A 21,496-nucleotide genomic window follows, 5' to 3' on the forward strand; every position below is an offset into this window, starting at 1 on the left:
TAATAAGTGTATCTTATTAAGAATATTATTGTTGTACTCGGTGATGTTATGTTAAAAAAAAAAGTAATAACATTAACACTGTATGCTAGATAACAAATAGTATTTCTAGCAGAAGCAGTAAACCATGTTCTTATGCTTTTTATTTTGAAGGCAAAACATCACTTCTTATTTCATTCTGAAAGATGGCTATGGGAATAAAATGTAGCATGTATACATACAAATGAGAGAATATAATGATATACATAGTTCAACAGTTCACTAGCTATACACATTTATTTTGAAGAGGACTTCAGTTATAAGCTAGTTGCTTTTATCTTGCTCCTTATTGGATAATGGTGATTGGAGGAGGATTGAAGTTCAACTGTCTCACAGATCAGAGCTAATAACTGTTCATGGGATGATGACTTCCTGTGAGGTCTGACCACTGAGACCCAAAAAGAAACGGTGAAAGAAGACTTTTACTTCCCGCCGCTGACCGTTGTTTATAACGTAATTAAGCCACCTCTACTTCTTCCTTGTTGCCTTGAACGTGTCATCACCTTTTAGAAGCAGGAACAAACGGCAGTCTGGGGACTTCTTTAATGCAGTGATTCATGGTGGAAATGTCTTTATGTATGTGACGGAAAACACGAAATTCATATGCCAGGTGACAAATCAAATATAATACACTAATTTTCTGATATTCTGTTGTCCTTTCAAATATTTAACGTTATATCTGCCGTGTCCTCTGGACTTTAATAGCTCATATGTGTTTCACAAAACCTTTTTGCACATTTAAAACATTACCCACATATCTGTAAATCGAGAATAAAGTCGTAATGTTATGAAAATAATGTTGTAATATTTGAAAAACAACTTAACTTGCCCCAATAGTGATTTAGTAGTATCTCATTCAGACCGTCTGAGACAGAGAACCGTCGGCAGTGAGCTGCTCCTCATCGGAGGTGGAAAACCAAAACTAATGTCACACATACATCTCACCATTATTGTCCACACGAATTATAACTTCACCACCTCCGATTCAGATTATTTTTCCCAACAGAGGCCCATCACTACTCCGTCATCGTTGACAAACTAGAAATTCCGGCTTTTTGTTCATCTTTAAACTGTTGTTTAGTCCTCACACACTTTTTTATTTCATTAAGATGTAGATCAGATATGAACTTTCTTTCTGGGCTTCTGTTTCTTCTTCAGCACTTTCTTTTTGATATGATCCACCATCTCTCCTTTGAAGGAGTTGGAGCTCTTGGTCAAATTCTGCTGGTTTCCAGAGAACTTCTTGTTAGACTTGAAACCTCCTCTCTCCTGCCCCGAGCCCTTCATGGGGCCCTTCTTGGGGCCCTTCATGGGGCCCTTGTCGGTCCTTCCTTTGGTTCCTTTACTGTCCGTTTTATTCTTCTGCCTCTCTGCCCTCTTCACCCGGATGGGTCTGCCCTCCAGTTTGGTGCCGTCCAGCTCCAACGCCAGCTGCACCGAGTCGGCGCTCTGCGACAGGAAGACAAACGGGTATAACCACCAGAAACTCTCACATAAAAACCTGGCATAAAAAAAAATAAGCTCAAGAGAACACAAACTAAAAAAGATAAAGCGCCGTTTGGGTCGTCGTACCTCAAACAGGATGTAACCGAATCCTTTCCCGAGTCCAGAGTTCTGGTCTCGCACCACTCGTACAGCCTCCACCGGGCCACACTCCTCAAAGTGCCGCCGAAAAGTCAGTTCCTTCATCTCTAAACCCCCCCAAAAAAACACACACACAGCAGGTCAACTTCAACACAGTATGACAAACATCAACACTCAACAATCAACGTTAAAGCAGCAGAGAGACTCACCGAACGACAGATTCCCCACGAACACGGAGCGTTTGTTATCGTACTGCAAGAAAAGAACAACGTCACAAAAACTACTTTCCTAAAACAACAGATTTACAGATGAATTGTGACGAGGAGACTCACCGATGTGCCGTCCGTCACTTTGTCCACTCGGATGTGAAAGCCTGTCTCGATCTCCATGCCGTTCCTGTCGGCAGAGACAAACAGAAGAAAAAGCTTGTTGATGTCTGAATGCAAGCGGCGACTCCATTAGTGGGAATGATTTAATGACCGACCTCTCTAGCGCGTTGGCGACTGCGGCCTCGTCTTTAAACACCACGTAGGCGTTCATGCTTTGCTTTTTTGGATGAATTTTGCGTCTGTAAAAGGAACAAAAAAAAAAAATGAGAATATGATGAAACCACACAAGAGTTTTAACATTTGAGGAGGTTATTTTATCAACTCTTCACTCGGACACAGACAGAAACTTACTGGATAACTGCTACTTTGCGGGACATGAGGGGATCCTCTCTGACCTGCAGAGGACAAACAAAACAGATCATTAGGAGCTGAAGAGAAGATACAGTTTCCCTAATGGACTCTGGCTGTAGTGAAGTGGATGTGAAAACTCATTTTTCTACAAGAGTCAATCAAGAAAGTTCTGTTTGTGCAGTGTAATCCAAGAAACTAGAAAGATTCAGTGAGGCCTCTCCTTCTCTTAAGGTTCGCAAATTTAGAGAATAAAAGCTCAGTCACACAAACATTTTAATCATTTAATTTCAACAGAATCACATCAATCAGTGCTTTTTCTCACAGGCGGATAATAAACGTCGGAAAATTGACATTTTAATTAATAGCAAAGTGTTTTGATCTTTCAAATCTGAAAAATGTGTCCTCTGAATGAACTGTGAATTTTTGGTTTTGGTAGCGAATGACATTTAGCGTCATTCTTCTTCCTCCCTCTTTGGTCATTTTTCCTGAATTAAATGATGAACAATCCGGAAAACAACATATCAAAGAGCTGTGAATTATAGAAAGGGAGAGAGAAGCTCATAGATCCGGCTGTTCAGAGTGATTTGCTGGCATTATTTGTGTGTTGTTGTTGTGTTTTTACCACAGAGCGAAACCGGATGGACTCGATGGATCCTTGATCTCTGAAGAGGCTTTGCAGTGTCTGAAACACAGAGGGAATACATATTATTGATCAGTCCAGGAAAAAACTATTAAAAAGAAAAATCATGTTTAAAGTTTAAAAAAAAAAGCAGTGAAGCTGTTGAGGCCAAATGTTTTTTCACTAAACACAGATGTATTCTGTTCTCGTTAATCAAAACTCTTGAGTTTGTTTATCAAAATCCCGGATGTGTATAAGTTAATTATCAAGGACTATCTTTAACATTATTGTTTTTATGATTGGTCATCAATGTAAGGACAGGTTTTGAATAAAGGCTGCATATAGTCTTCATATTTTTCCCAGCACTTCATGTTTAAATTTACTACACGTTGAAACATTGTCATTAAAATCTACACTCAGTTTAAACTCTTTTTAGATGCCTTTTCAACTGCTTTTGCACAAAAACATTTTTATTACTGTCGGACTTCGAGGTGTAGGTCTAAAAGAAAACTATGTTTTATTTGTTAGATTTATAGTTTTATCTTCAGTTGCTGAATCTTGTCTCCGTCAGGTCACAGAAGACTATAAATAAAGTAAAGGTTGTAGCGTGACGTACTGTAGGATTCCAGCACTTTACCCATTAAGGAAATTAAAATCTGATAAATGAAAAAAGGTTTGTTAATGGTTTCTGTTACAGGCTTTTAGGTGTGTTAATAATTCATTTTTTAATGTTCTCTATTAGGCCTGTCACGTTATTGACTTATTGTACGCTATATGGACATGGCCTCAGTCGTTCAACAACAAGCATTTCAATCTTCTGTTCTCTCCGTACCTTCCTGTTGCAGCTGATGGGCAGGTTGCCAACAAACACCGTCCTCTTCACCTTCATCGCCTCCTCCTCTTTCACGGCTTTCAGCTTCTGCCTCTTCATCACCCACTGCTCCGCACTGGTCTGCCCGTCCGGCTCCGGCGCTTTCCTCTTCTTCTTTTTTGCGGGCGCCGCCGGCCCTTGCTCGTCCTCGTCGGCGTTCTGTAAACTGATCTCCCTGAAAGCGATGGAGGAGGAGAGATGGAGAGAAATTAAAGAAATGAGAGGTGATGGATGTTATAGAATCAAAGAATTTTTTTAAAATCAAAAACAAGAAATTACGAGATTTTTTTTATTTTCTTCAAACTTTAAAAATAATAACTTTGGTATTATATACAAATGCAAAAAAAGAAAAAGAAAAGGAAAGAGGATGAAACAAAGAAAAAAGAATATAACAAGAAAGAAAGACAACAGCTGTGGATTAACGAATGGATAGTTGGACTGATGTCTGTTTCTCACCTGTTTTCCAGCTTCTGGTCGGCTTCTGATTTCTCCAGAAGTTGCTTCTGATTCGTCTTCTTCTTCTGACCGGGTTGACCTTTCACCTCTGGAGTTTCCTTCTGTTCCTCCTTTTCCTCTGTGATCTTCTGAACAGGCTGCCATAAAAACAAAAGAAACAACCACACGGTACATGTTAAAGTATAAGTACGGTAATAATATTCTGTATTTTTATTTATGTTCAGACTCAAACCAACAGTGAATCTACTAACAAGTATTATGTGTGTTTTAAAGCCTGAGTTATCTTCTTCCTCTGAGCCATAGAGCTCCTCTGTTGTCCAACATATATTAAAAACATATCAGTGAGCCTCACTGTTGCACTCTGTGACATGTTCCTTCATCACCATGAACACACACACTGTAGTTTACTTTGACTCAATGGCACACACACCTTCCTGCTGCCACAAATACTCACTAGAGCAACAGATGTGGATCATTCCGCCCCTGAAAGTAGTCCCCAACACATGCACTATTTCCCCCTGGTTTGTTTGATAAGAACTCCAGTAGCAATCTGTTTTAAGACATATTTAGAAACACTATAATTGTGTGTTTGAGTTACCTTGGGTGCAGGCTGAAACAGAAGAGGACCAGCCGGTGCAGCGGTGCTGAATAAAGCCGACAGAGATCCGGAGGCCGCAGATTTCTTCTTGAACAAACTTCCTGACACCTGTCCCACCTCGTAGTCAGCTGGTGGTTGCCCCGACAACGCCTCCTCACTGAGGACAGAAACACAGAAATGAAGAAGGTGAAGCACCCAGAAAACATCCGTATCCACTATTCTCATAGCTGCTAAATCAAAAAGGGTGACACTTATTCGTAAGGATCAGCTCTGAGAACACAGTATGTGATTAAAGATATGAACTTCAAAGTGATAAAACAGTGGATATTTGTCATCCGGATAGGGAATACGGGGTTTGACCTGTACAATAACTGGATAGATCAGGGCTTTATTTTGTAGATTTTTAGTGTACATGAAAAGGAAATTGTAGCGAAAACAATGTGTAAATATCTAAGCTTTTGTTCCGCTCACTGTTACTGTTGCTAATTTAGCACACAAAACATATGAAAATGTAAAAGTACAGCTGAAACGATCAGAAAATCCACTGAAAGCTACTTGGATAATCCCTTCAGTCATTTTTCATGTAAAACACTTCATGGTTCTGGCTTCACAAATGTCAGGATTTGCTGCCTTTCCTTTTAATAATGTCATTAACTCTTTCTCACAATTTTTTTTACCATTTTTACAAACCAAACAATCAATCAATTGAGAAAATAATCAGCAGATAAATCCATAATGGAAATAATCATCAGTTAATACTTCGAAATAAGCTTCACCCTCAACCAACTACAACAGTGAAATCCTGCTTTTACATTAATGCATGAGTAATTATAATCTAATGATATAACGTATAAAAGCACGGGACATTTTAATACTTTTAAACCTTAAGTACAGATTCCTGATTAAACTTACATACATGTATTTAAGTAACAATCTCAATGCAGTACTTTTACTTGTATAAGAGTATTTATACAGTGTGGTATTAGTACTTGTACTTAAGTAAAGGATCTGATTATGAATACTTTATTCACCATTACTGAGGGATGATATAAACAGTTAAATTAATGATTTTGAGCCATTTTGTCCTGCATTGTGTTTGCCACACAGCTGTTTCGCTTCAAAATGTTATAAATTAATTTGTAGTCAAAGAAAGTGAGCAGTTTATCTTCATTCACGTGACTTTGGGAAATAGAAGTGTGTAAACAAACCTCTTCTTGGGTGCCTTCTTCATGGTTTCTTCCTGAGATTCCACAGGTTTATTCTATTTATCAAAAAAAAGTAATTTATCAGGTTTATTCCCGCAATTACACGAATTTCCACGACTTAAACACCAATATATTACACTCACGTTCACACGTTTTTCCTACCAGCACACAGCCCGCCCTACTGCAAATTATCTCCCATGGGGAACAAAGTCACTGCGAAACAATAGTTCCGTTTATTTTAAATCAACGTTGATTTGATATTGCCGAATTGAACACTATATATATATAATAGTTCGAATAAGTCAGATTGCGTAAATGTACATTTTTTATTTAATATTAAAGGTATTTAACATCTGTTTTATTTAGAGAGGGAAAAAAAAAAAGGTGCGACGTTGGTGCAACCTGCAAATCTGTCCGTTCCGGTTAGCCAGAGACGTCAAATGTTTTGGGCTGTAACGCTGAACTGCTGGATAAATACAAGCTAAACTACCTTAAATACTATATTTTTAAACGTCACAAATCATTGCATCGTTGTATATGTTCTTGTCAGTTCTTAGTCTACCAGTAGGTTTCATTTTTGGGGAGGTAGGTTTGTAGAAAACAGCTCTGGCGTTGATGACAGATAACACTGCTTCGATGGGAGTCGACCAGGAGGAGCCGGAGGAGAAGGAGCTCTCTGCGGGGAGGCGGGTCTCCTGCGACGGGGAGCGGGCCACGGTGCGGTACGTGGGCCCGGTGCCACCGACAGCAGGTGAGTCAACACCTGGAGGAAGGGTCAGACTGTTGTAAGGTCACTGTTTTAGATTTATTCAATACAAATATCCTCAGACATGTTGTGTATCTCTGCAAAAGAATGAAGTAACTGGGGTCAGTATATTTGACTAAAGCAAGTAGTATTGAGGTACTTGTGCTTTACTAAAGTATTCACATTTTTATATACAGTACCAGTCAAAAGTTTGGACACATTACATTACATTACATTACATTACAGTCATTTAGCAGATGCTTTTATCCAAAGCGACTTACAATAAGTGTATTCAACATAGGTATTCAAGAGAACTACTAGTCACCAGAAGTCATAAGTGCATCTCCTTTCTTAAACAAGCATCTAAGAGCAGAAACCAGAGCAGAAACAAACTAATACCAATACCATAAGTGCAAACAAACTACAATAAGTGCAACAAACTAATACAATAAGTGCAACAACTAAACTAACAATAAGTGCAACAAACTAATACAATACAACAAACTAATATGAATACAATAAGTGCAACAAACTAATACGAATACAATAAGTGCAACAAACTAATACGAATACAATAAGTGTAACAAACTAATACGAATACAATAAGTGTAACAAACTAATACAATACAATAAGTACAATAATACGAATACAATAAGTGTAACAAACTAATACCAATACAATAAGTGCAACAAAACAAACTAATACCAATAAGTGCAACAAACTAATACATACAATAAGTGCAACAAACTAATACGAATACAATAAGTGTAACAAACTAATACGAATACAATAAGTGCAACAAACTAATACGAATACAATAAGTGCAACAAACTAATACGAATACAATAAGTGCAAACAAACTAATAAACTAATACAATAAGTGCTAAGTGGAAGGCTCAGGGTAGAACTTCTCATTCAATGGTTTTTCTTTATTTTTATTTTTTTATTTTTCTACATTGTAGATTAATATTGAAGACATCCAAACTATGAAGGAACACATATGGAATTATGTGGTAAACAAACAAATGCTCAACAAACCAGAATATGTTTTAATTAATTAAGTAATTATATTTTAGATTCTTCAAAGTAGTTGAATGAGAAGGTGTGTCCTAACTTTTGACTGGTACTGTACTTCTACTCCACTACAGCTCAGAGACACATGGGCTTTTTATTCCATTACATTATTCTGGACAGCCTTATTTACTTTGTTGATTCAGATTAACAATATTAAATATAATCAACAAATAAATGATGGTGTAATATTGTAGGTTTAGATAAAGCTTTATTGATTTATTGGTGAAATTCTCCCAGCAGGATATAAAGTAATTAAAATAAGCTCCACCTTTACCAGCTGCAACATTACAGTGATCGACACATTATAACTATCTAATAATATAATATATTATTCAGAAATGTGGCCATTTTGCACAAAGAGACCTTTTACTTATTGTCCTTTAAGTATATTTTGATGCTAATACTTCTGTACTGCTACTTCACTAAACATTTGAATGCAGGACTTTTAGTAAGTAAAATATCTTAGATTGTAAACAGAGGATCTGAGAGATGAACTTTAACATTTAAAAACCTTTAAATGTCGTAAAGGGGGTAGACAATTGGGTGCCTTAAAAACAAACAAACGGTAAACATATTTTGAATGCAATTCTTCACCAAACTGGAAGCATCTGAGTAATGTGGTCTGAAGTTAAGTATCAGTTTTTTGAACGCATTGCAGGCGAGACAATGAGTAATTACTACAACACACAAATGGAAGAAGACGAGAGAAAAGAAGGCTGTATGACATCTGCAGCTTTCTAGTCCAACAGATGTTTGACCAGTGTCATCATGCTTTGCCTCACCATACATTACGGTTTTACCATCACTAAGTAGGCCAGTTATAAAACCTCAATACTTTATAAGAGCAGGCAAAACTGTGTCTTTAAGTTTCAGATCAAATGTCTAGTCAGATTTAAAATGTTTACTTATGGTTTGATCAGATAGTTCCTGACAAATCAAAGTTTTGCTTCTTTTAGACTTAACTTTTTGTACGGCATCTTGTGTTTGGACGACATTCAACATTGGAGAACTTCTTTATTAAATTTAAAAACTTGCTGAAAAACTCCTACGGGCCCACATCGATACTCCACCTCCCACACGGGTTGATCCTGAGTGTTCATGAGCATTAATCAAGTGTTTGTATTGTGTGTTCAGGGCTGTGGCTCGGCGTTGAGTGGGATAACCCGGAGAGAGGCAAACACAACGGCACCCACGGGGGAGTCCAGTACTTCACGTGCAGGTAATTCTGTCGTTTTAATGCCACGTGAAGCTACAAGCGGAAGTCTAGAAAGTTATTATCCACTCACATAAGTTCAAGTGTAGTTCAGAAAAGCAACATATGCAGATTTCTGAAAACTCAGTGGGCTCAAATTAAAACTTAAAACAATTAATTTCTCCACAAAAATGAGACTTTTTTTTTCTTTTTTATGTTTGTTTTACTAAATATGACGTCTGAGTGATGAACATGTTTCTGTCATTTGATAGATCCAACAAATAGAATAAGGATCAATAGCTCAATCCAAAATTATACAATCCTTTAATTTGGTGATTTGAAATGATCCGATCTTAGATGAGTAAATGTCCCTGATTGTTTTCTATGCATCCTCTCAGGCACCCTAAAGGAGGCTCCTTTGTCCGTCCAGCCAAGGTGAGCTTAGGAGTGGACTACCTCACCGCTGTGCAACAGTTGTATCGGATCGACAAGGAGGAGGTGCTGAGGGAGGAGATCTCCATCGACTCGAAGAAGCTCAAGTGGGGCAGAATCAAGGACCGCGGGTACGATGCTCATCAGACAGTTTGTGTCATATGTTTAAATCTCTCCTCAGTATTCATACCGCTGCCCTTCTTTATATTCACACAGCTGCAGATAGTCAGGGTATTGAGAAGCAGCTGCGGGTGCTTTGCTCAAAGGCAGCCGGACAGTGGAACCTTAGCATTAAATTATGTGCAGATTTAAATAAGAACAGGTTCCTGTTTCAGTGTCAAGTGCTCCGTTAAGTCTATAGGAAGCTGGAGTTAAGAGGAAACGTGTTGTTTTAGAAATAGAACATTATTGTAGGGTTATCAATATTAGAATATCAGCTGAACATACTATGAACTGACAAATCACAGTTTAACCTCTTCAATGTAACACTGAGTAGACTGCATAGGGACCAAAGAAAAACTGACATTTAACAGATATTTAAACTAAATATTTAGAGCCAGGCTGCACCGTTGGGGTTCAATATTGATGGAGGGTCACTGACGCTTCTCTGGACTAGAAAACAAATTCAAAATCCAAGTTCCAACAGTAATCTATGCTGTCATCCAACACTGTGGTGACATTGGCTAAATGGACGTTTTTTAATCATTTAATTCTTCTTATTATTTTTTGGCTAAAACTAATTGAATGTAAATAATACATATGGTGTATAATTAACTTTTTCTACTGTAATAATGTACTGTTTTTATTTCTGTTAGAATAGCCATTATTGAAGGAAAAAAGATAAACATCAATATAACAGCTGATTCCAAACAACGGTAGTTTATGATTTACAAAATGTATCAGTAGACCTAAAGTACAGGTGATTTCATTTGTTTCTGTTTGTCTTACTGGAGAGGGAAAGGTAACATTGTGAAATAGTTCACGGCTGGAGGATGTATTTAGTTTTTAATGATTCCCATGTTTTTGTTTGTTTGTCTCAACAGTTTAGAGAGTCTTCCATCGGCGCTGCTGGGCTGCTGTGAAGTGAACGGGTCCGGGCCTGATGGAGAAATCAGGGAAACAACGCCAAGTATCTTTTTACAGACCCACAAGGCCTCATCTGGCTTCACAAAAATACATTTCTGATGTGATTTAATGTTTTGTTAAGGACATTTATAGTTTACCAGGCGTAAATTCTGACTGGACTTTGTCCACCGTGGAAACTCAGCAACTTTTATTTCTCTTAGCATATGTGATAAAGATCGGAATTTGAATCCACGAGTTGATTAATGGCTTTTTTTGAGTCATTTCATTTAAGCCAAACGGCCAGAAAATAACTAGTTTATGCTTCTAAAAGTGCTGCTTATCCCCACAGGCAAATACGTGCTATTTTCCTCGTTTCCACTAGGGGCAGTGCTGCTCTATTATTGAGCACTGCTGTCTTTTAATGCAGTGCATCGAAATCAGTGTTGTTGCTAATCATTGATATATCCAAACTGTGAAAAGACAAATTCCCATAGCATTAAGTATACAGAAAATATTATACATTTTTAATTTAATCACAAGATTGGTATTATGTAAACAAACCAAAATAATGAATATTCGGCAGTTATGATCGGGACTGAAGTTGGTTAAAAAATGTAACTCAGTGACGTTGAAAATATGAATATATAATTTTCTATGGCAGATTTTTGACATGGACATTTTTTGTCCTCTGAAAACATCAGAGAAATTTTTTAAAGGTATAAACACACTGTTGCCTCAGTCTGGTTTTGATAATTGGTGACTGTTCAGTGAGTCCTTAACAGCGATGATCAGACGTTGAGTGGTTGGACATCAGTGGCTCTCTGCTGTCCTGCTGGGAGGAAGTGTCAGCCATCACTCAGCAGCTGGACCAACTGGAGGGACTACAGCTCAGGTACAGATTCCTCTGACTATGTGTGTTGGATTTGATTTATATATTTTTTATTCTTTCTTTTCACTGAGCTCTTCATCCTGTTTTGTTTTTCAGTAACAATAGACTGAGTTTGCCCTCTGACCCCTCGGCTCACTGCCAGGCTTTCCGCAGCATCAAAGTCCTCGTCCTGAACGGCTGTGAACTCACCTGGCCACAGGTACACCATAACACACACATAACGCACACCTGTCTGTTCACCAGAGGCCTGAACAACGTAGAGAATTCAATAATAATAATATAATAACATACCCAGGCTAATGCATCCGGTTTAACTAACCCTAACAAACATGTTCACTTTAAACAACGGTGGTTATCAACTCAGTAAGTCAACTGTGGGTTTTCTCAATATTGCTGTGAGCACGTTCACGTTAGAAGAGGAGGTGTTTTGCAGCATATATCCAATTACAAACATGAACAAGTCTAGTGTCACTAGAGCGGCATCTTTACAAATGAAGAGGAGACAATAATATAAGACAAATATGAAGAAATTAAACACATAATCCGGGTTAAAAGTAACACAGTTGCAGCTGCCAAATGCATAACAGAAAGCCAGGGAAAAAAATCACTGACTGTGTGGATGTGTAAATTAAAAGGCTTATAATACCACTGCTTTTTACTGACTATGATAACATTTGTGTCTTCCAATAAATACATTTGCTGCTTTGATTTATTCTTATAGAATAGAATATGCTAGAATAGAAGATAGGCCTTCTTTATTCTTCCTTCTTGGGGAAATTGTGACATTCATGACGATATTTTAGCCTTATTCTTTCAGCTGTAACCCGTCAGTGTGAAACGGACTTATTACATAATATAAAGAATTCAATCTTATTCAAAATAGAGAACATGTATGTGAAAATGAATATATATATTACCAGTATTTTTTTTTTATATTTAGTATTTCTTTATACCTGCATTTAAATATTATAGTAAATTATCAAAGTGATTTATTATTGTATTTATTAAGATATAATTTATGTATAAAGCTTATTAATTTATATTGCTATTATTTATAAATAAAGTTTATTTACTTATGTTGTATTTAGGTATGTATTTATTTTGGGCCCTTATATATGTATTGATGTATTATTTAGAAATAAAGTATATTGAAAAAAACTTAGAAATTAGAATTAATTAATATCAAATATATTTTATGATTATTTATTTCTGAAGAAATGATTTATTTTTAAATTCATGTATATTCCTATATTCCACAACAGTATAATAAAAGTATAAATAGTTATTTTATATTAGCGATACATTTATTTATTTATTTAAAAAATATATATATTTCTCTCACACAAACAATTAACATAAAAGGTTTAATCATTTAAAGGTCTCTTGTAATTGAGAACATCATTTCCATGTTATGTGACACGTATGTCCAAATCCTGATCTTTTTCTTTTTCGACTGTGAAAATGAAAGTGTGGTGAACACACTGCCCTTGTTTCCTGTTTGTGTTTATTTCTCCATGTGTATATCTTATTTTTAGTGTGTGTGTGTGTTTGTTTCTCATTGATTTCTCTCTCCCTGCTGGTCTCTGGTCAGATCCTGCAGTGCGCCCCCATGTGGCCACAGCTTGAGGATCTCTGTGTAGAAGAGAACGACATCACTGAGCTGCAGAGGTAACGCTGTCGTCTCTGCTTCCTGTTTCCGTCATCATTATTTACCTGTCATTCAGACACTTTGTGTAACTCTCATGTGTTTGATGATTTAAAGGCCTGAAGGAGTTCTGCAGTCTCTGAAGAGCCTCAGCGTGTCCAGTAATCCTTTAGTGCAGCACAGTGTGCTAAGTTTAGCTGCTCTGCCCAGGTACAAACCACACAACACGTTCACAATACTTTGATCAGTTCAATATCACACACTTGAGCTTTCAAAAGTTTGGAATCAGCTGTGAGATTGATGTTTTTTTCTTATTTCCTTAAATAAAGGCTATTCTAACAGATATAAAAACAGCATGTTCTCCATGTAGGACACAAACCCTTCATACCTAAAACATCTATTTGTAAAGAGGACTTTCTGCAACCTAAAAGCATGAAAGACCATTCAGAAATATACAGTAGTCCTCCCTTTTGACATAAGCTTCTTAAAATAAATTGAAAAAACTTTTGCAGACTTGAGCATCTGAACTTGTCCAGGACTGGACTGTCTGACATTCGATTTGACGACGCTGCTCCTGGTAAGAAAAATAACACATCTTAATAACGCGCTTAACATTAATAATTACTCTGTTTAACATTTAACCTCCTATTGCTTCACATTCACATCCTTAGTTAATTATATAGTTTCTTTTTTAAACATATTTTTGTTCATGCTAGCACACTGTTTTATTTGCAATATGTTTTATCTGTTTAATTATTACTATTACTTTGTAGTTTTTAATATTTATATTGTTGTTTTGGGATATTTTGGCTCCATTTTTAGTCCTGGTTGCTAGTAGTAGAACCTAATCTGTACGTCTTTTATAGCATTATACTAAATAAGACACGCCTGGGTTTTGATCAAACACTGACGATCACTGAGTGTAAATGTTGACTCTTTCCTCTGTAGGATCTCAAACAGCCATGTTCTCAGCGCTGACCAAGCTCAACGTGGACCACAACAACATCACAGAGGTTAGTGTGTAGACGGTGAACAGAGACGCTGACCTTTACATTCACGGTTAACGGCCAGAAAACAATCAGCTTTATTAAGAGTGTTGGTTTGATTCGTCCGTTTGATTCACCTCTCTGTCTCTCTCTCTCTCTGTCTCTCTCTCTCTGTCTGTCTGTCTGTCTCTCTCTCTCTGTCTCTGTCTCTCTGTCTCTCTCTGTCTCTGTCTCTGTCTCTCTGTCTCTCTCTGTCTCTGTCTCTCTGTCTCTCTGTCTATCTCTCTCTCTCTCTGTCTCTGTCTCTCTCTCTCTCTTTGTCTATCTCTCTGTCTCTCTGTCTATCTCTCTGTCTCTCTCTGTCTCTCTCTCTTTGTCTATCTCTCTCTCTCTGTCTCTCTGTCTCTGTCTGTCTCTCTCTCTCTCTGTCTATCTGTCTCTCTCTCTCTCTGTCTATCTCTCTCTGTCTATCTCTCTGTCTCTTTGTCTCTCTGTCTATCTCTCTCTCTGTCTCTCTCTGTCTCTCTCTGTCTCTCTCTCTCTTTGTCTATCTCTCTGTCTATCTCTCTGTCTCTCTCTGTCTCTCTGTCTCTCTCTGTCTCTCTGTCTCTCTCTGTCTCTCTGTCTCTCTGTCTATCTCTCTGTCTCTCTGTCTATCTCTCTGTCTCTCTGTCTCTCTCTGTCTCTCTCTCTCTTTGTCTCTCTGTCTCTCTCTCTCTGTCTGTCTCTCTCTGTCTCTCTCTGTCTTTGTCTCTCTCTCTGTCTCTCTCTGTCTCTCTGTCCCTCTGTCTCTCTGTCTCTCTCTCTCTGTCTGTCTGTCTGTCTGTCTGTCTGTCTGTCTGTCGCTCTCTATCTCTCTGTCTCTCTCTCTCTCTCTGTCTGTCTCTCTGTCTCTCTGTCTCTGTGTCTCTGTCTCTCTGTCTCTCTCTCTCTCTCTGTCTCTCTCTCTATCTCTCTCTCTCTGTCTCTCTGTCTCTCTGTCTCTGTCTCTCTGTCTCTCTGTCTATCTCTCTCTCTCTGTCTATCTCTCTGTCTCTCTCTGTCTTTGTCTATCTCTCTCTCTCTCTGTCTCTCTCTGTCTTTGTCTATCTCTCTGTCTCTCTCTCTCTCTGTCTCTCTCTCTCTCTCTCTCTCTCTGTCTCTCTGTCTGTGTCTCTCTCTGCCCCCCCCTCTCTCTCTCTTAGTGGTGTGTGGTGGATGAACTGGGGAAGCTTCCCAGGTTGGCTCACTTTGTGTGTCGCAGTAACCAACTGGTGAGCAGTGATGGAAACCCCAAAACAGCCAATCAGCTGCTCATCGCCAAACTGCGACATCTGGTCTTCCTCAACAACTGTGAGGTAAAATCAACCTCTGTGTGTGTGTGTGTGTGTGTGTGTGTGTGTGTGTGTGTGTGTGTGTGTGTGTGTGTGTGTGTGTGTGTGTGTGTGTGTGTGTGTGTGTGTGTGTGTGTGTGTGTGTGTGTGTGTGTGTGTGTGTGTGTGTGTGTGTGTGTACATGCTAACCTATTGCCATGGTTTCCATCAGATCACCCAAAAGGAGAGGAGGGGGGCGGAGCTCGACTACATCAAGATGTTTGGAGAGGAGTGGCTGAAGGCGGGTGGGGGGAGTCAGACGAGCACCGAGTTCATCAGTCAGCACCCTCGTTACCTGAGCCTCATCGACAGTAAGGCCCAGCAGACCGGCCGGTTTATTTAAAGGAACAGTCAAATAAAGAGTGACTCAGCACTGACATCTAGAGGCAGCTATAGGAAACTACAGCAAACATGATTTCTCCTTAATGGCCCTGAATAGTGTTTGGACAATTCAATGCTGGGATTTCAAGCTACAGTTTTTGGGTTGCAGCAACAAAAACACTGTAGCTGATGTGGAAGTACATTATAGTTTAACTGGGATTAGTTCAGTCATTTCAACTCCTCAAGCAGTCTGTTCCTTAGCAGACACACTTCACATTTCTTTGTGTTTTATGCCAGATTGCTTTTTAACAATAATTTAATCAGTCAACTGTTGATAAATGTCACTGCAGCAGTGAATTTAACTCTTTGGAGATGTGAGCTGCCAGCAAACAAGTACAATGCCAACTTCACATCAGTACTCAAGACTTTAAACGGATGCTCAGTCGGTTTTAGAGAAAGATCAGAGCACTCAGTGGGTTGTTCTGGGAGAGTGGAGTATTTATAAGCAAATACTAATAAAATAGCTTTTTATTTAATTCATTTATGTTGTTGTTTTTTTGGTTATCTATAAACAACAAAAAGTATTTAAAAATTTAAAAAAAAAAAAAATTCTACCAGAACAGATTCAACTGACTTTTAAATTAATTTTAGATGAATAAAGTTTATTATGATTACTATTTAGATTTCTTATCCTATGATGATCTGCAGTGATGATGATAATGATGAAGACCATCATCGTGTGTTTCAGAGTACGGCGCTCCAGAGGAAGGCGAGCTGAAGAAGCCGGAGCCGTTTGCTCTGAAAAATCAGCTGTTAAGTGAGTCCCACCTCCTTCTGCTCTCTGATTGGCTGATATTTTATAAACAAACTGTGTTCCAGCAGCTTTCCCTGCAGAGTAAAACCTCACAAGGATATTATGGTATGTGATATTTACTGAACACTGATCTCTTCCTCCCCTCTCCTCACCAGAGATTAAGTTTATGTTTCCTGATGACGCCGACCGGAAGCCTATTGAGAAGAAGCTTCCAGGTAAAACCGCAAAAGAAATTGAAGTCAAGAGCTTTAATGTATTTCTCGTCTCTTATCTTGTATAACACTTTGTTTGAATCAACTGAGAGGATGTTTCCAAATGAAACTGAAATATGAAATAAGCTCCAGTTGAGTTCATCGGTGTGTTGTCTGTTCTGCAGCCTCCATGGTTGTTCAGAAAGTGAAGGGACTCCTGTACAGACTGCTGAAGGTTCCTGCAGCAGATCTGAAGCTCACCTACACCAGCCCCAAGGTAAGATATTAACATTAATATGCAATGAGAAGTTATGTGCAAAACAGACTTTTTAGTTCCAACTTTTGTTCCTGGAACTGTTAGCATATTTTGGGCGAGTGAAGCACTTAGAGATTAACGAGGTGTTTAAGGAGCAGAGGAGTTGGACTTTTAGATGTCTCTGTTTCTGCATTTGAAGAGACAGGTCATACAGAGTTTTAAGAAGCTGCTTGTTGCTGTTGTGTGAGCAAGCAGAAACTGACAAACCTCTTAATCAGTAATATGTGGTTTGTTATTAATTATAGAAGTCAAGTAAAGTGCAAATCTTAAATTGTCATTTACTTTGCTACTAATTGAAAATTGCCATTAACTGTCACTCTTACTCTATTGTATTCTCATCTTTGATATATTCTATTGTATTTAGTAAAAAACCTTTCTTGCTATTATAACTAATTATACTTAGATATGCAATGTTGAGATTTGTTTATCATTAGGGTTTATTTACTTGAATATTCTTGGTTTATAGCTTTCCTTATCTGTTTTGTGTAGAACCATATGTCAACCCTCAAGGAAAGATATTAAATATACCTTCATTAAATATCCTAAAAAAACATTTAACGCTTCTTCTGTTAATATTCAATATATCAAACCAGAAAATCTTAAAGTTTCATCCTTTTTTTGCAGATGTTGGGGACGGAGTTTGAGATCGACAGTGACCTGAAGACTCTAGAGTTTTACTCCATAGAGGACGGAGACCAGGTGTTGGTCCGCTGGTCCTGACCCTGCAGACCCTGCAGCGGTGAGGAAGAAACCCCGTTCTCACGGAACAAAAACTTTCAGGACGGAATTGAACTGCAGCTGCTTCTGTGTTGGACTCTGATCCATCAGCAGACTGTGTCCCTATTGGAGAGGACTCACGGAGAGATGGATTAACAGCATAATGACGCTCATTCTGGATCTGTTGTTTCCAAAATGTAACCGCATCGGGAGCAAATCACCTCTCAGCTTAATGCATGGTACCCTTGTTCTTCTTTCAGGACTTCATTCAGAGTCACCACAGTCAAAAAGTGAAATCTACAAGTGCACTAACAAATCAAAGGACTTGATGAATAAACAACACTTTATTTGCGAATGCCTACTTTTTTTTATTGATTTAAATGTAATCGGTTAGATTTAACAGTTTGATAAGGAGGATTCAGATAGAGCTGTATAATCCTCATAGTATAGTATGTCATAAAACAGTCATAGTACTACACTATGAGTGTTATATGAATACTGTCATGAAAAGTCATGGTATAATATGTCATTAAAAAAAGTGAAGGATGTTAAAAAAGTGAGTTTAGTATATCAAAAAAGTCATAGTATAGTATGTCATGAAACAGTCATATTATAGTATTATGTCATAAAAAGTCATAGTGTGGTATAATGTGATAGGGTAGGACATCCCACATTTCCAAAACAAGGGGGACAAAATACTAGCTAATACTAGGTAATGCGTTTGAAGTTTACAGATTCAGTTCAGTAATATACACAAGGGCAGAGTTAACACAGCTGGGAGTTGGATCTGAATAACCTGAAGTGAATTTCTGCAAAATGTCACTTACCCCTCCTCAGACCACAGTTCTAAATAAAGGCTTCTCATTTGCAGTGACTCATCAAGTCAATACCTGCAATACAAAAAAATACTGGATTAGACGACTCCATTTGAAAATAAAATTCTCCCCTTCACAAAAGTGCACCAAATTCTACTGAACATAATCACAAATTGAGCAGACTAACACTGGGTCGCAGAAAACATATTTCTTTTCTTGAAAGACCTCGTTTTGCTTTTCATAAAAAGTCGTAGTATAGTATTTTGTGAATAAAATTATAAAGGTCATAAAAGATCATTGCATAGTATGTTGCAAAAAGTCAATAAAAATCACTTTATTGTATCAAAGTTTAGCATGTCAAAAAATGACAAAAAAAAACTCATAGTATATTATGTCGAAAAAGTCTTGAATAAAGTCAGTATAGCATGTGGGGAAAAAAGTCATAAAAGGAGTCATAGTATAGTATGTCATGAAAAAATGTAATTTCATAAAACAGTCATAGTATGGTATGTTGAAAAATGTTGCAGTAAATAATGTCGAATTTTATGTTGGAAAAGTCATCTTAAAGAATTTGGAAAAAGTGATAGTGTGTGTCAAAAAAAGTTATAGAATAGTATGTCAAAAAAGTTAAATAAAGGTTACAGTATAGAATGTTGGAAAAAATATAAAACAACTCATACTATATGTCGTTGGAAGTTAAAAGAAAATCATAGTATAGCATGTCGAAAGAGTAAAAAAAGTCATAGAATAGCATTCTGAAAAAGTTGAAAAAAAACAGTCATAGTATAGCATGTTGAAAGGAGTCATAGAAAAGTATGTAATAATAATCACTGTCGGTTGAAACTTGTCAAAATTAGTAATCGTACTATATGTCGAAAAGTGTTACTTAAAAAAATACTCATATTATAGTATGTCAGAATAGTCACAGTACCATAAATTATAAAATGTTAAAAAGTCAAACAGTCCTTGTATAGTATGTCGAAAAAAAAGTCATAGTATAGCATGTCAAAAAAGTTGAAAAAAAGTCATAGTATAGTATGTCGAAAAAAGTCACAGTATAGTATGTAATAGTAAAAAAAATAAAAAAAAGTCATAGTATAGTATGTCGAAAAAGTTGAAAAAAAGTCATAAAAATAAAAAAGTATAGTATAGTATGTCAAAAAAAAAAAGTCATAGTATAGTATGTCGAAAAAAAGTTAAAAAAAAAAGTCATAGTATAGCATGTCAAAAAAAGTCATAGTATAGCATGTCGAAAAAGAAAAAAAAGTCATAGTATAGCATGTCGAAAAAAAGTCATAGTATAGTATGTCGAAAAAGTTGAAAAAAAGTCATCGTATAGCATGTCGAAAAAGAAAAAAAAAAGTCATAGTATAGTATGTCGAAAAAAAGTCATAGTATAGTATGTCGAAAAAATAGAAAAAAGTCATAGTATAGTATGTCGAAAAAGTTGAAAAAAAAGTCATAGTATAGTATGTCGAAAAAAAAAAGTCATAGTATAGCATGTCGAAAAAATAGTATGTCGAAAAAGTCATAGTAAAAAAAAAGTCATAGTATAGCATGTCGAAAAAGTTGAAAAAAAGTCAATGTCAAAAAAAAAAAAGTAGTATAGCATGTCGAAAAAAAAAAGTCATAGTATAGCATGTCGAAAAAGTTGAAAAAAAGTCATAGTATAGTATGTCGAAAAAGTTGAAAAAAAGTCATAGTATAGTATGTCGAAAAAAAGTCATAGTATAGTATGTCGAAAAAGTTGAAAAAAAGTCATAGTATAGTATGTCGAAAAAGTTGAAAAAAAGTCATAGTATAGTATGTCGAAAAATAAGTCATAGTATAGCATGTCGAAAAAAAAAAAGGTCATAATAGTATGTCATAGTATAGCATGTCGAAAAAAAGTCATAGTATAGCATGTCGAAAAAAAATTGAAAAAAAGTCATAGTATAGTATGTCATAGTATAAAAAAAGTTGAAAAAAGTCATAGTATAGTATGTGTCGAAAAAAAAAAAAGTCATAGTATAGCATGTCGAAAAAGTTGAAAAAAAGTCATAGTATAGTATGTCAAAAAAAGTCATAGTGTAGTATGTCGAAAAAAGTTGAAAAAAAAAAAGTCAGTATAGTATGTCGAAAAAGTTGAAAAAAAGTCATAGTATAGCATGTCGAAAAAAAGTCATAGTATAGTATGTCGAAAAAGTTGAAAAAAAGTCATAGTATAGCATGTCGAAAAAAGTCATAGTATAGTATGTCGAAAAAGTTGAAAAAAAAAAAGTCATAGTATAGTATGTCGAAAAAGTTGAAAAAAAGTCATAGTATAGTATGTCGAAAAATAAAAAAAGTCATAGTATAGCATGTCGAAAAAAAAAAAATAGTATAGCATGTCGAAAAAGTAGAAAAAAGTCATAGTATAGTATGTCGAAAAAGTTGAAAATAAAAGTCATAGTATAGTATGTCGAAAAAAAACTCATAGTATAGCATGTCGAAAAAACTCATAGTATAGTATGTGAAAAAGTTGAAAAAAAGTTAGAAAAAAAATAAGTCATAGTATAGCATGTCGAAAAAGTTGAAAAAAAAGTCATAGTATAGTATGTCGAAAAAGTTTAAAAAAAGTCATAGTATAGTATGTCGAAAAAGAAAAAAAAAAGTCATAGTATAGTATGTCGAAAAAAGAAAAAGTATAGTATAGCATGTCGAAAAAGTTGAAAAAAAGTCATAGTATAGTATGTCGAAAAAGTTGAAAAAAGTATAGTATCAAAAAGTCATAGTATAGTGTCGAAAAAAAGTCATAGTATAGCATGTCGAAAAAGTTGAAAAAAAGTCATAGTATAGTATGTCGAAAAAGTTGAAAAAAAGTCATAGTATAGTATGTCGAAAAAAAAAAAAGTCATAGTATAGCATGTCGAA

The 21,496-nt window shown here is 36.4% G+C and overlaps 2 protein-coding genes across 3 annotated transcripts; one reads left to right on the plus strand and one right to left on the minus strand.

The window, feature by feature from the left end:
• Positions 1-140: 140 nt before the first annotated feature.
• On the minus strand, positions 141-6,246 carry rbm34 (RNA binding motif protein 34). 2 transcript variants are annotated; one of them, XM_054604086.1, is made up of 12 exons: positions 6,193-6,246; positions 6,053-6,105; positions 4,845-5,001; positions 4,247-4,383; positions 3,752-3,965; positions 2,923-2,982; positions 2,301-2,344; positions 2,105-2,188; positions 1,953-2,016; positions 1,830-1,872; positions 1,609-1,727; positions 141-1,485 (listed from the first exon to the last, which is right to left on the minus strand). In XM_054604086.1, exons 2-12 carry the CDS (start codon positions 6,073-6,075, stop codon positions 1,153-1,155), a joined length of 1,278 nt encoding a protein of 425 aa, XP_054460061.1. In that variant the 5' UTR covers positions 6,076-6,105; positions 6,193-6,246; the 3' UTR covers positions 141-1,152. The 2 variants fall into 2 exon arrangements, with proteins under 2 accessions (XP_054460061.1, XP_054460062.1); XM_054604087.1 differs by having other exon boundaries at positions 6,212-6,230.
• Positions 6,247-6,481: 235 nt separating this feature from the next.
• On the plus strand, positions 6,482-18,124 carry tbce (tubulin folding cofactor E). The gene is made up of 16 exons (XM_054604083.1): positions 6,482-6,800; positions 9,004-9,088; positions 9,460-9,624; positions 10,537-10,622; positions 11,351-11,450; positions 11,544-11,646; positions 13,039-13,115; positions 13,210-13,302; positions 13,605-13,669; positions 14,041-14,105; positions 15,263-15,415; positions 15,603-15,741; positions 16,500-16,568; positions 16,721-16,780; positions 16,942-17,033; positions 17,697-18,124. The coding sequence occupies exons 1-16, from the start codon at positions 6,665-6,667 to the stop codon at positions 17,790-17,792; spliced, it is 1,584 nt and encodes a 527-aa protein (XP_054460058.1). The 5' UTR covers positions 6,482-6,664; the 3' UTR covers positions 17,793-18,124.
• Positions 18,125-21,496: the final 3,372 nt, after the last annotated feature.

Source organism: Anoplopoma fimbria, chromosome 9 (genome assembly GCF_027596085.1).
Source record: "Anoplopoma fimbria isolate UVic2021 breed Golden Eagle Sablefish chromosome 9, Afim_UVic_2022, whole genome shotgun sequence".
Taxonomy (NCBI): domain Eukaryota; kingdom Metazoa; phylum Chordata; class Actinopteri; order Perciformes; family Anoplopomatidae; genus Anoplopoma; species Anoplopoma fimbria.